The sequence below is a fragment of the Chlamydomonas reinhardtii genome, chromosome 9 (assembly GCF_000002595.2).
Source record: "Chlamydomonas reinhardtii strain CC-503 cw92 mt+ chromosome 9, whole genome shotgun sequence".
NCBI classification, from domain to species: Eukaryota; Viridiplantae; Chlorophyta; class Chlorophyceae; order Chlamydomonadales; family Chlamydomonadaceae; genus Chlamydomonas; species Chlamydomonas reinhardtii.
In genome coordinates, this window is record NC_057012.1 from 7731300 (window position 1) to 7744408 (window position 13109).

The window sequence follows — 13109 nt, forward strand, 5'->3', positions numbered from 1 at the left end:
CTGGCATGGGACTCGTACGGCAGCGCGGTCAGTCCCAATTCGGCGTCCATTTGCAACGGTAGCCTGGAGTATGAGCAGTTCATTGTGAAGCATAGTAGGTGTAGTGCTATCACGGTCTGTCTATTGTGAGCCAGGGCTTGCGTCCTGAACTCCCCTCAATTCTTTGCAACACGTGACGCTAAAATGCTGGGTGAGCTCAGCCGCATGGAGGCTCTATATGTGTCGCAGCAATGCGGTCAACTTTCTTAAAGTGTTATTGAGGCTAAGCAACGAGGTGTTTCGGCGATTCCGCATGTCATCAACCCTTGTTCGGCCGCTCACGCTAGGATGCGCGCCTTGCCTGCTTCGCTTTCTACAATTTCCTTGCAGGCATGAAGCTTTCGCCTCGCCATGTGAGCTCGCGGGCCAAGCCGGCGCCGGCGATGCGCGGTCGCAAGGTTTGCGTCTCGGTGAACGCGGCAGCCCCCAAGATGGGCCAGGTTAAGAAGGTGGTGCTGGCCTACTCGGGTACGTCACATCACTGACCGGCAATTGCGTCTAGCTTGTGCCCTCGATCACTCGTGGCGTGCGGGACCCTAGTTGCTTGCAAGTAAATCGTTGTCAGGCGCATTTGCTGCGTACCATGCAGCACGTCATGTGAGTTTTATATGTTGCAATGCCCCAATTTGGCGCTAGCGGTGGTAGAGGCGTTCGCACGTGTTGACGCCCTTTCCGCGGTGTCGCTGCCCCTGGGCCACTAAACCCCCGCAGGCGGCCTGGACACCTCCATCATCCTCAAGTGGCTGCAGGACACCTACGGCTGCGAGGTGGTCACCTTCACCGCCGACCTGGGCCAGGTGAGGGCATGGGCTGCTTGGCGGCAGCAGCGTCCTGGTCCCCCCGGTCCCCTGCCCTCGTGCCGTGCGCTCCGTGATGCATCCTCACCCTCAATACGCCGCGCTCAGGGCGAGGAGCTGGAGCCTGCCCGCGCCAAGGCCGAGAAGATGGGCGTCAAGCAGATCTTTATTGACGACCTGCGCGAGGAGTTCGTGCGCGACTACGTGTTCCCCATGTTCAGGTGCGCACCGCCCGCCCCTCCCCACCGCCTAAACCGTTCGGCCTGGGCCCTGTTCCCGCGCGTGTGGCCCCCTGGTGATGCTATGGGCAGGTGTATCCTGGTACTGGGGTGACCCTGGCGTCTCCTTCCGCTACCCCCCTTGTCGTCCCGCTGGTCTGTCGCTTGCGGCAATCTGACGCCACCAAGCTGGCAAGCCCCTTACAACCCCGATTACGTTCAACACCTCACCCCTCCCTCTGCAGGGCCAACGCGCTATACGAGGGCACCTACCTGCTGGGCACCTCCATTGCGCGCCCGCTCATCGCCAAGCGCCAGATCGAGATCGCCAAGGAGGTGGGCGCCGACGCCGTGTCGCACGGCGCCACCGGCAAGGGCAACGACCAGGTCCGCTTCGAGGTCGGGTGAGTGCTGCGCGCGACGGGGGCTGGGCGGCGGGGCAGGGAAGCTGTCCGTAGACTGCTCGGTTGGCTGTGCATGTGGGCGGGGGGCGGGGGGGCTGGGAAACTTGGGTGGCCGGCACCCTTCACTGGGAGCAGCATCCCAGCGCAGGGACGCGCTTAAAGCTAGCGGGCCTGGCAAATGAGACGCCACAATATGGTCAAGTGCCGCCGGTGTCCTTGCCCGCAGCTACTACTCGCTGAAGCCCGATATCAAAGTGATTGCGCCCTGGCGCGAGTGGGACCTGCTGTCGCGCACCAAGCTGATCGAGTACGCGGAGCAGAACAACATCCCCGTGCCCGCGGTGAGCAGGCAGAGCAGCAGCGACTGGCCATGAAAGGATAGCGAAACACGTGATGCCGCTCATTGAAGCGGCGTCAGAGGCGCGCATGTCGCGTCGCCCGGCAGGCGCCATTGCGTGCCGTGGGTTCCGGGAAAGCGGGGTATGCATCAACAGGGGCTGCTGGATGAAGCTATGTCCTCATTGTGCGACTCTCATTTGCTGCTGCCTCTGCCGGTCACAGTCCAAGCGCGGTGAGCCTCCGTTCTCCATGGACGCCAACCTGCTGCACATCAGCTACGAGGGCAACGCGCTGGAGGACCCCTGGACCACCCCCGACGATTCCATGTTCACCCGCTCTGTGTCGCCCGAGAAGGTGCGGGCCATGGAGGAGGGGCTGTGTGCACCATTCCCAGTACGAAACTAGAGACGCAATGGGGAGGGGGAGGAGGAGGAGGAGGGCGGCCATGGGGCCGCGGGACCGGTGGCGGGGCCAGGGCCTGGCAGGGGCGGGGCGGAAAGGCAGCATAGGCAGGCTACTGTGGGGCTGTACGGCGAAACGGAAGTGAGCCATGATCAGGGCAGGTGCTGCGGTGTAATGCAGTGATGCACCACATGCAGGCTTGGGGCAGCGGTGCGCGGTTGTGGTCAGCGGCCGGTGGACGGGCACATGCTTTTAAGGTATAATGCGTAAACCTGCTACCCTGCTTTGCCGTGCAGGCGCCGGACCAGCCCACCACCATTGAGATTGCCTTTGAGAAGGGCAACCCGGTGGCCATTGACGGCGTGCCCATGAGCCCCGCCACCATCCTCACCAAGCTCAACGAGCTGGGAGGTGAGGCCGTGAAGGGCGTGGCGCCGTATGGAGCTTGTAGTAGTGTAGTGGTGGTCAGAGGGGGGTTACAAGAAGCGCCAGTGGCTACGTGTTGACATGCAATTGTGGCGTGCGCGCGGCCCTGGAGGCTTGGGCCTAGGAAGAGGGTGGGCCACAGGTGCAGGGGTACATGACTGGGGTTGAGCGCCGTGGTTGAGGCTCGCGCAAGGTTGCCGCACCAACGACAGGTGGCTGGGAAGGCAACCACCGCTCAAACTGCCCTGACCCGCTTGCCCTTGCAGGCCAGAACGGCATTGGCCGCGTGGACCTGGTGGAGTCGCGCTTCGTGGGCATGAAGTCGCGCGGCGTGTACGAGACCCCCGGCGGCACCATCCTGCAGGTGGCGCACCGGTGAGCCCGCTGGATTGGGGCGTTGGTGTCCGCATGGCGGGGTACACGCCTGGGTCGGGGGTGCTGGGTATTGCCCCCAGCGGTGCAGGACGCCAGCCCAAGCTGTGAGGGGGATGCAGCGTCCAGGGCTGGGGGCAGCGGCACAGTGGGAACCGTGCAGCCAGGCACGTCGTTTTCTGGCGCCGACCGGCTGGTATAGCCGTGCTGCTGACTGGGGTGCGGCATGCGGGTGGCCACGAGTGCATGGGGCGTCAGATCACTGGCCGGCGCCAGCCGGTTACGTTGGTACACCGCACAGCCATGCCTGCATCCTCTCTGGTTCAGCGGTCCGATCACACGTGGGTGTTCCAGCCCCGCTATCCCTCACATTGCCAACCCACGCGCCCTGCCTGCAGCGGCATGGAGTCCATCTGCCTGGACCGCGAGGAGCTGCACATGAAGGACGACCTCATGCCCCGCTACGCCCAGCTGGTCTACAACGGCTTCTGGTTCAGCCCCGAGCGCGAGGCGCTGCAGGCGCTTGTCGACAAGACCCAGGAGTACTGCACCGGTGAGCGGCTAGCGCGGGAGTTGCGCGGGCAGGACGGTGCCTTGCGCTTTTGCAGGAGGAGGACGAGAAGGTTATGAGTAAGCTATCCCTCAGGTACACAGCGCACTTGTCGGGTCCATGAAACCGGTCGTGCGACATGCCCTGCCCTGACCCTGCCCCACATGCTTCCACTGTCCTCCCATTATCCAATCCTGGCCAACCCCAGGTGTGGTCAAGGTGAAGCTCTACAAGGGCAACGTGCAGGTGCAGGGTCGCAAGTCGCCCTACTCGCTGTACGACAAGGTGAGCAGGCCAGAGCTGGCAGCGCCCTGGAACGCGCCAGGCACTGAAAGGGTACAGGGCAGCTGAGCTTGCGGATGGGATGGGCTGAGCTTGCGGAAGGGATGATGAGAAGCCATTGTGTGGTGGTTTGGTGCAAGTACCGTAGCTCTGTGACCGCACGCCACGCGCAATGGCGCGCGTCATCTGCGAAAACATTCGACTTGCCAAGCGCTGCCCCTGTCTGTTTGGCCTCCCGCCGTGCCTCAGGTGATTGCCTCGTTCGAAGACGACAAGGGCCTGTACAACCAGGCCGACGCCGGCGGCTTCATCAAGCTGCAGGCACTGCGCCTGCGCACCCTGGGCGTCAACCGCTACAAGAAGATCTAATGATACGACCCGGGAAGTGGATCCAACCTGCAAGTGTGGGTTCTAGGAGCGTTTGTCCAGTTCCATATGCCTGGCCTGGAGCTTGAACGTGCGGTGATTCGTTGACAGCATTAGTGGCTGTGCGCGTGATACGCGAGCGTTTACAAACATGAGTTGAATCTGTTAGGGGCCCTGCGGACCTTAACCGTAAGTGACAATCACTGTCGATAGGGACGTGTGGTGTGGACATGACCAGTGTGAATGAACTTATTCCGGACGAATTCTGCCGACCTCGCTGTGGGCACTGCCCCGTACGCAATGTCGTGTAAGCCAGTATCATTGACAACTCGTGTCACTGCGTGTCACGATTACGGTGCCGTTACAAGGCATTTGTGGCAGTGCGATAGCCAGCCAGTGCCCATCAACCCGAGTGGCACGGCGGCCCACACAGGCATCACCTGCGCAAGACTACTGACGACGTGACACAGGGTGTGTGGCACATTACTCAGACATCCATAGGCGGAGACATGGTCGCCCCCCACCACTCTATTGCCACGCGCTCATGCCTCGACATTGTAAATTGCCTGCTGTGTGTTGGGGTCTGGGAATACGCTGCACCCTACAGGACTTCGCCATCCTGCCTTTACCCTGTCCCGTCGCACATCTATTGCCAGCCGTGCCTCTGCATATAGCCTTAGCCTTAAGTACCCTCACAATAGAAGGGGGTTTCGCAACCCGCACCCACACGACCACTGCACTGCGCCTGGCTGCTTCTCTATGCGGCACTGCCGAGCGTGCTAGTACCCGACCGGCCGCCGCATGCCCAGCTTCTCGTTCACTCGCTCAATCTCTTCGCACGCCTCCAGCTTCATCGCTCGCGCCTGCATACCATCGCACAACAAAACAAGTTGACACACAACATATCACAGCTTGCGATCTTCGAAGCAAGGGACCCGGGCACGCACACGAAGCAGCGCTGTCAAGCTCCCCTCAGCCAACATCGCACAGTTACGCACGCTCCAGCCCGCGCACCTGCTCCCGGTTGCCCCAGCTCCAGGCTCTGTGCCGCATAAGGCGCTCCTGCTGGCAGCGCGCCTCCAGCCGCTCGTAGTAGGCGCTCTCGACCTGCGGCGGGCGGCGGGCGGGGCAACAGGGGCGGGGCAAGAGCGGGGCTCGTGGCAGGGGTCAAGGCACATGGCAGGGAGAAGCGCACATCGCACCCACTACACCTGCAACACCAGGCCTTCAGCACCAAGCCGTAATTTAAGTCCCGTATGATCGCCCACCTCGTCATGCTCGCCCCAGGGCCGCCGAGCCAGTCCCCAGCTTACCAGCCCAAAGCTCCCAACAGCAGGGGTAGTCCCGTTACTGAACGCCCTGACCCACCCCTACGGACCTGCCCCGGCCTTGCTGCCGCCGCACCTGCCGCTCCAGCCTGTATCTCGCGCTGCTGCCCGCGGGGTACGCCCGCTCCAGCTCCGGCACCGACTTGACGTAGAAGGGGATGGACAGGCGCTGCGTGAGCAGCTCCACCTTGTAGGCCGATTCCTGCACCAGGCTGTACGGCGGCGACTGGCTGCCTGCGGGTGGGCGGCCACAGGCACGCGGTGATGGAGCAGCTGAGACAGCTCCTGTTGCTGCGCTCGTGTGCATAAGGTGCGCTCCTCCATACGCGCTATCCTTAAAACACGGAACATAGCTCCAATAGATTGCACACACGCGCGCAGCCCTCGACCCACTCTGGAAGAAGGTAAAGACGAGGATGAGCAGGATGGGCATCAGCTGCAGCAGCCCCAGCATGGCGGCGCGCTGCTGCTGGTCCGCCGCTGCCGTGCCGCCGCCACCGCCCTGCGCCTGCCCGCCGCCCTGCGCGTGCCCCCCGCCATGGTGGTGCCCGCCGTGCGCGTGGCCGTGCCGCCGCTGTAATGCAGTTGTTACCAGTGCATGTGAATTTAGTCCGGCTTGACGTACCCGGTGCGTTCTGGGTGCTGCCACACATCTGCCGCCCAAAGTTGGCGAACCCAGCACAAAACGCCTCACCCAGCCTCGGCACTCCGCCCGCCTACCTGGCGCGGCACACCGAACTGTGCGCGAAAAGCATGCGCGCCCAGGCCGCCCCTGCAGACAACAAGCCAGCCCAGACGAGGCAGGGAGTCAGCATGTACATGCTACGTGCGCCCACACAAGCTGCTAGCTTCACCGACATAAGGGCCACCCTGCTTGCAGCCTCCAGCGCTACAGCGGCACGCACCCGAAGAACCTGCGGACAAGGCAACGAAAATGCGGGCCGGTCATGATGGTGTCGCAACCGTCAGCGGCATCCATGCGGACGGTTGCAAAGGCCCTGGTCCACGTCCACCTCCCCCTCCGTAAGGTCCCCGGGCTCCTCCTCGCACTGACGCATACGAGGCTTCCGGTGCACTTCGTGCTTTCCTCGTGCTTTCTGTCTGTAAGACGCAAACAATCCTCTTCACTACGCCGCGACCCACACCGTTACGCGCGGGGATTTCCTTGATACTCTGCAGCTTGCTGTCAGGCCTTGTCTACGCTCCTTCCCAAATGTGATGACCACATCCGTACATCACCGCTTGTCGCCGCTTGTAAGCAAGCCTTACCGCTTCCCTAAAGTGCCATGACATGAAAACCTGGCTCGCGCAGTGCCGCAGTTTCCCGACCCTATAGCTAAGTCTCCCCCGGCTGCCCCGCCTCTCATCTGCCGCACAAGGGCACGCCCGCGCACCCACATGTTGAACAGCTCCTCCGGGTCAAAGTCCTCTGTGCTAGTGGTGTAATAGTAGGCGCCACCTGGACCTGGACCCGCGCCGCCCGCCCGCTGCGCAGCGGCCGCTGCCGCCGCCTGTGTATCAAAGGACCGGGGCGCTTTACGCTTCAGCGCCACTGCACATACCGGCACTTGCAAATCGCCAAGCGAATTCGTTGGTTCATCCCGCCGCACCCCCAACCTGCAAACCGCCCACCCACCGCGGCGCTGCTCTCGTGCCCTGTGCGGTCGTAATAGGCCCGCTTGTCGCCGTCGCTAAGGCAGTTGAAGGCCTTGGACACGGCCTTGAACGCCTCGTCGCTGTGCAGCGCCTTGTTCTTGTCGGGGTGCAGCTTCAGAGCCAGCTGCGCCCAGGAGGTTGGGAGGGGTGCGGGAGGAGTGCCAGCTCGGTACGGAACACAGCACACGTACTGCAACACATAGGGCTGCAGCGAGGCGACGTCTTGCACGTCATGTACTGACTGCTAGCGCACCTCAGGCACCCCCACCCGCACCGCGCCCGCCCGCACCCGCGCCGCGCCGGCCAAGCCCCAGCCCGTACCCTGGCCCCGCCCAAGCCCCACCTTGCGGTATGCCTTCTTGATATCGTCATCCGTGGCGTCTTTGGTTATCCCCAACACCTCGTAAAAGTCCTTCGCCTTCAGCACCTCGGCCACCAGCGCCTTCTGCTCCGGCGTGCCCTGCGTGCAGCCAAACCCCACAACGCGCGGTGAGCCCGCAACCCCGCTCTCGCTGACAGCCACGCCCCGACGCCACCAGCCCCCAAGTTTGTACGCCCCCTCGCTCCCAAACAGCACAAGGCCATAACGCGATTTGAGGACGTCGGACCGGCGACCATCAGCCCCCGAGGATGACGCTTGATACCACCCGCAGCGTACCGGGTCCTCGACCGGCTTCGGTTTCGCTGGCCGGTGCGGCAGGTGCGGGCCCCCGTGCGCGGCGGGCTTGCTCGCCGATGGCCGGTGGTGACCATTGGCCTGGTGCTGCTGCGCCCCGGCGCTGGTTGAGGGGCCCTCGCCTTTACCCGACGCACGAGCCGCCTCAATTGCTTCTAGCACAGCTTGCGCCTGCAAGTTAACGTCGTAGGTGGTCCTTTCAGGATCGGAAGCATTTCAACTCAGGTTTCTGCAGGTTGTCCCCACCTCCATGCTGGCATATAAGCGCTGCGCTTTGTGTGCATAGCGTTCCGCCTTGTCCAGTTCGCCCGCGTCCAGGCACCGCCTGGCTAACAACACACATTTTCGAGCTTCGTCACGGTTAGCCTCTGTTGTCATTTTTGCTCGTTAGACGATAGGAATGCAAGTTGTGTGAAGGGCTTTCTGGGCACGGGGGTGTATTCGTGTATCACACGGTACACCCCATCGCCCCGCTTGGCCCGACCGCCTTGATCGTGAGAGTTGGGCGTCTGCCGCAAGCCCACTCTGCGTGAACTGCGTCGGCAGGTCCCGCTTGTAATCAATGCAATCTGGGAGGAGACCTGCGGTGGGGTGTAGCGGAGAAGCTGGTCAAAAGGCACGACGTCATCCAAGGCTCCTGAACGAGGTATCCAGGATACAAGGCCGCCATCCAAGCTGCTGTATGCGGTCAATCGGGAGGTCACAGATGGTGTTTAGTTCACTGGACTGGTGTTGCTGGTGGCGCTCCTGGGCTAGGCCGCAGCCGCGTGCGCTGGCCCCTGTGGCAGCCAACGCCCAAGGACTCACCCGGCGCCCCATGTATGGCCCGGGCAACCTCTGATCCGGATGTCTTACGTTGCCCCTGACCCATCACCCGCATGTACCAGACATCACAACTTGCAGCACTGCATGGCGTTTGTGTCGGTAAGGTGTATCCATCCGGATGCTTCGACCAAGAACAATGCGTGGCTCCTTCTGGGGGCCACCCATCAGCTTGCTGCGCCTACTCAACACCGTGAGGCGTGGAGGCCGCTGGTGCTGCCGTTTGACGCTAGCACCGAGCTCCCTACGTGACACCTCTGCAGGGAACTTGCTCTCTCCAAACGACTACACGGTCTCACCGTCACGCTCGGGCAGACTACGCCTGAAGGAAACCGCAAACAAGTTTGGCCGCTAAGGCGGTCCAGGCCGTATGGCCCCAAGTCATTGCACACCCAATTTGCGTGCTGCTCAAGGAAACTCACAAACATCTCTACCAACCCCCTGCTAAGCGGCATTGGTGACGGTGAGGCCGCGGCATGGCACTTGCAATGGAGCAGGAGCCAGCGGGAGGGAGGCGGACAGAGGAAACGGCAGTGGACGCCGAGGAGGAGAAGCGCACGGGCCATGCAGCGCGACAAGGCCAGCAGCCGCTGCACTTGCATGTGGGCCGGAGTGGTCCAGGGTGTGGTGGAACAGGACAAGCAGGCGTGACGAGCAGGAGAAGTCCCGTACATGTGTGGCGAATCCCAGACCCTGACATTAGCGTTCATCATGCCACGGTGCAACGGCAAGGCGTGGCCGCGAGGGTGCCCGGCATGTTGAATGCGGAGCTACTGTACCGTTTCGCCGCTTGCTTGCTGGCAGGTTGGCAGGGCTCCTATCTTAATGTCTCCAGACATTAATTGGCCATTTTGGCCGTTTCCTAGACATTCCTCCCGGGGGCTAATGTCTGGGGCGAGACTTTGTTGGCCCGGGTTTGGGGCGGGCTTTGTCCCAATTCCTATGGAGAAGCCCCCAAACCGCCATGTGCCCAGACAAAAGACGGCGGCCACCCGGCCGTTTTTGTCTGGAGCTAGACATTATTCCAAAAACAAGATACGACCCTGCAGGTTGGTAGTATGGTGATGTGCATTCCGTACGCTCCGGGCGCCCGGCCAGGCGAAATAGTGCCAGACACACATGCAGCGACGCCGCGACACGTGTGGTATAACCGGAGGGCCCCGCCCGCGGCGACCTCGATGCGACCGCGAGGGCTTCCGCCCTTCCCCCGTGGGGGGAAGGAGCAAGCCAACAGAGATGCGACGCACCTGCAAGCAGGTGACCAGTGTCCACGGATGAGCGCCGAAGACGACAGCAGAGGAAGAGGGGTCCAGGACTCCAGGGTAGCATGATTTGCATTCGGCTCGAGACACTGAAGCCAGGAATTTGTTGCAGGTAGCATTGGTGAGAGGTGCTGGGGTGGGGTGGCGTGGGGGCGGGGCACTGAGGGCGTTAATGCCCGCACGGAGTGCTCAGGGTTGCAACTGTCAAGCACAAGCACAGCCAACACAGAACAACCAAACAGCAGGGATCGGGGCCTGAATTTCACGCTCATGCATATTGTACTGAGGGGTGACAAGCGTCACCCCAATCCGATGGTGGTGGTGGGGCCAGGCTGGTTAGCGTGCAGGTCGGGGTGACTGGGGTGGGATGTGGTGGTGGTGGTGGTGGTGGTGGTGGTGGGGGGGGGGGGGGGGGTCAGGAGCGATGGATGGCGATGGTGATTGAACTCTGCTATACTCAAATTAGTACTTTCTTACACGATATACATAGTTGTAACCTGAAGTTAAACATGCAGCGCTCGACTGAGCTCGTGGGCGCTTTCCAGCGCGCTGGGGCTGCCCTGGCGAGCCCGGCCGCAAGCCGGCAGCTTAGCACCCTAGTCGAAAAGTTTACGTTTGGCAGGTGTGTATGAGCTTGCTCGGCAACACAGGAAGCGAGGACCCGCGCTCTCGGTAATCAATCAACGTGACTCGCGCGTGCTCCATCCGCTTCTTTTACACGCATGCAGCGCTGCGGATGGGCCCACCGCCAGCCTGGGGAGCAACGTCAAGCTGACCGTGAAGGGCTCGGGAAAGGGTGTCGATGTGTCGGTGTCGGCCGGCGCGGGCAGTGCTAAGGTGTCGTATGCGCCATCCGACCTGCGCAAGGTGGCTGCCTCGTCCCTGGTGCTCCAGGACGTGTCAAGGTAAGCCCATTCTGGGGTGTCGCATCGTTATCGACCAGTCGCCGGACGTCCTAAAGTATCGAGCGATGGGCCTCTTGCTGTTGTTGGCATATGCTTCTGGGCGCCCGGGATCCACCTCAGCCGAAAACTCGCGTGCAATTCCTCTTCTGCGCAGGATCTCCACCGCGCATAGCGCGTTTATGAACTACCTGCTGACACTGACGCACGAGCGGTACTCGGTGCTGGCAACCTGGCCGGACTTCACCAAGGCGGTGAGCTTGGGAGGCGGGTATGAGGCTGCGGGGTGAGGTAAAAGGGGGTGGGGTATGTGGGTTTGGTCACGGCTGGCGGTTGACAAACCAAGCTGGGCCATACGGGTGCTGGGAAGCCCCTGTAACATCTGCATTCATACGGGAGGTGTCCAGCGCCAGAATTGCAAACATGGGATGGAGGTTACGGAAGGGGCGAGGCAGGGGTGTCATGGGGAACACGTAGCTTGGCGCACCATAGCAGAGCAGAGCGTACATGTACAGAGACCTGACGTGCTTTCCGACGACCTGGCGCTTCCTCTCTGTGTGAGCGCAGTACGGCAAGGATTACTACTACCGCGCGCACCCGGACGACCTGCGCAAGTTCTACTCCATGGTGGACGAGTTCCACCGCATGTGGGACGTGGTCACGGAGTTCGGCAGCCTGTCGGGCCTGGCCAGCCAGCTGGTGCCGGGTGAGCCGGTGGGGGCCGCAGTACACAGGGCTGTGCATGGGTTTGCAGGGGCATGGAGGGCGTCGGGCGCTTGTAAGAGCTGGGAGCTGGGTAGGCACTCGTGGGGTAGGCACTTGCGGGTAGGCACTCGGGGGACTCACGCGACGTACGGCCGAGCGGGTTGCGGGATGGCCGGATGGGCCAAGGGCCAGGCAGAGAAGGGGCGCAAAAGATGCAACACTGTTACAGCAATACCCGTCACCAACGGGTAACGTAGGGCCTGCATACATGACAGTTGGATAAGCGAGTGGATGGTCCGTTAAAACGCTGAACCTCTTTCCTCGCGCCCCCAGGCTACCGCGTGCGGCGCCACAACACGGTGCACCCGGCTCTGGGCCCCGCCACCGCGGACGGCGCTGTGGTGCAGTTCCTGCTGGCCCACGCCAAGTAGGCGCCGAGCTGTGTGGGCGGGCGGACGAGCCACGGGCGCAGGGATGCAGCTCGGAGGCGATGCAGGCGGCTGGTGGGCGGCGGAGAGCGGCAAAAGCGTGTCACGGCTTGTCTCAAGAGCTTATTCGGGTGACTATATGTGTGCTTTAGGGAGGTACTAGATAGGAACAGCAGCGCGGACAAGTCTTGTTGGAGCTTTGCGTTTTGTGGACAAAGATGTGTGGCCTGGGTGGCTTGGGGTTCGCTTTGTGAGCTGATGTGTGCTTCGTGCATCACACCCGCTGTGGCTGTAAAGCGCGAAGGTTGCACACGCTCACTCACGTTGCCCGTCGCATGCACGGGGCTAGTAAGGGACATGCCGCAACCCGTCCTGCAGGACCATCTCAAGCTCAGGGAGACAGCCCTCCCCTGGCTGTGTACCCATTGTCCGTGCAAAAAGACGCAGCTAGGATGCTAGTCACACCGCAGCCCGCAACAGCCGTAACGTATACCGGCATTTTGTTAAAATCTGATGCACGTGGACAACACTAGGATGGCCCGTCAACATCAAGTACCATTGCCGTAGTAAGAGTAGCATAGTGCTTAGCGGAGGAATACCACACCGGCAAACCCCCCCGCGCGACGGACGCACGACGGATGGACGGACGGCGGAACGGGGTACGTCTGCACGAAACACAAGCAGCGCGCAAACCACAAACACGACGCAATTCCGCATCACAATACCTATCACGCCCAAGAAGTGGCGCCGGCGCGCAGGTTGAGACTGGCGGCCGGTGTCTGGTTGTGGGCGGAACGGTAGTTCTACGCCGCACAAGTGTGTAACCCTGCGGAACACGCCCTGGGGCATCTCGATGTGTCTTTTGCCGACAGTCCTATGATTGACGTGCGTTGCGCGGTTGCGGAACTAATGCGTACGTAAACCAGTCCTACTACCGTGCTGACGGTGCAATATGCACACCCGCCATTATGCCCCACGGCGGCGGCGCCGGGCCCTGTGCCGGCTATGAGGGGCTCAAATGAAAGATGGGACGAACTGGAGCTCTGTGAAGCTCGGGCAACGACATCAACATGGCCACAGACAAGGGAGGCCTGGCCACAACCTCACGCCAGAGCCCAGCGTAGCCCAGAGTTAC

General features: G+C 62.1%; 3 protein-coding genes across 3 annotated transcripts; 2 read left to right on the top strand and 1 right to left on the bottom strand.

Annotated features, from left to right (window-relative positions):
* The first annotated feature begins 81 nt into the window (after positions 1–81).
* Positions 82–4518, top strand: CHLRE_09g416050v5 (uncharacterized protein). Its single transcript, XM_001696697.2, has 12 exons — positions 82–190; positions 370–507; positions 751–836; positions 945–1057; positions 1300–1458; positions 1685–1799; positions 2020–2151; positions 2496–2610; positions 2892–3000; positions 3396–3550; positions 3756–3832; positions 4079–4518. Exons 1-12 carry the CDS (start codon positions 184–186, stop codon positions 4196–4198), a joined length of 1326 nt encoding a protein of 441 aa, XP_001696749.1. The 5' UTR covers positions 82–183; the 3' UTR covers positions 4199–4518.
* Positions 4519–4544: 26 nt separating this feature from the next.
* Positions 4545–8262, bottom strand: CHLRE_09g416100v5 (uncharacterized protein). Its single transcript, XM_043066379.1, has 11 exons — positions 8102–8262; positions 7838–8026; positions 7523–7639; positions 7160–7303; positions 6922–7034; positions 6429–6437; positions 6244–6295; positions 5917–6097; positions 5600–5757; positions 5210–5302; positions 4545–5058 (listed from the first exon to the last, which is right to left on the bottom strand). The coding sequence occupies exons 1-11, from the start codon at positions 8105–8107 to the stop codon at positions 4975–4977; spliced, it is 1146 nt and encodes a 381-aa protein (XP_042921675.1). The 5' UTR covers positions 8108–8262; the 3' UTR covers positions 4545–4974.
* A 2162-nt stretch (positions 8263–10424) lies between these two features.
* Positions 10425–12822, top strand: CHLRE_09g416150v5 (uncharacterized protein). Its single transcript, XM_001696698.2, has 5 exons — positions 10425–10561; positions 10668–10844; positions 10999–11095; positions 11409–11547; positions 11880–12822. Exons 1-5 carry the CDS (start codon positions 10449–10451, stop codon positions 11975–11977), a joined length of 624 nt encoding a protein of 207 aa, XP_001696750.1. The 5' UTR covers positions 10425–10448; the 3' UTR covers positions 11978–12822.
* Positions 12823–13109: the final 287 nt, after the last annotated feature.

What these genes read in the sequence shown, in the direction of transcription:
- CHLRE_09g416050v5 (XM_001696697.2), top strand. An exon ending in GCTCTGTGTCGCCCGAGAAG is followed by an intron (nt 2,152 to 2,495) that starts GTGCGGGCCATG and finishes TTTGCCGTGCAG; the next exon opens with GCGCCGGACCAGCCCACCAC. An exon ending in CCTACTCGCTGTACGACAAG is followed by an intron (nt 3,833 to 4,078) that starts GTGAGCAGGCCA and finishes GCCGTGCCTCAG; the next exon opens with GTGATTGCCTCGTTCGAAGA.
- CHLRE_09g416100v5 (XM_043066379.1), bottom strand. An exon ending in CGAAGCCGGTCGAGGACCCG is followed by an intron (nt 7,640 to 7,837) that starts GTACGCTGCGGG and finishes GGCTGCACGCAG; the next exon opens with GGCACGCCGGAGCAGAAGGC. An exon ending in TCAAGAAGGCATACCGCAAG is followed by an intron (nt 7,304 to 7,522) that starts GTGGGGCTTGGG and finishes TCCTGGGCGCAG; the next exon opens with CTGGCTCTGAAGCTGCACCC.
- CHLRE_09g416150v5 (XM_001696698.2), top strand. Translation starts at nt 10,449, where the DNA reads ATGCAGCGCTCGACTGAGCTCGTGGGCGCTTTCCAGCGCGCTGGGGCT. An exon ending in GAAAAGTTTACGTTTGGCAG is followed by an intron (nt 10,562 to 10,667) that starts GTGTGTATGAGC and finishes ACACGCATGCAG; the next exon opens with CGCTGCGGATGGGCCCACCG. An exon ending in GGCCGGACTTCACCAAGGCG is followed by an intron (nt 11,096 to 11,408) that starts GTGAGCTTGGGA and finishes GTGTGAGCGCAG; the next exon opens with TACGGCAAGGATTACTACTA.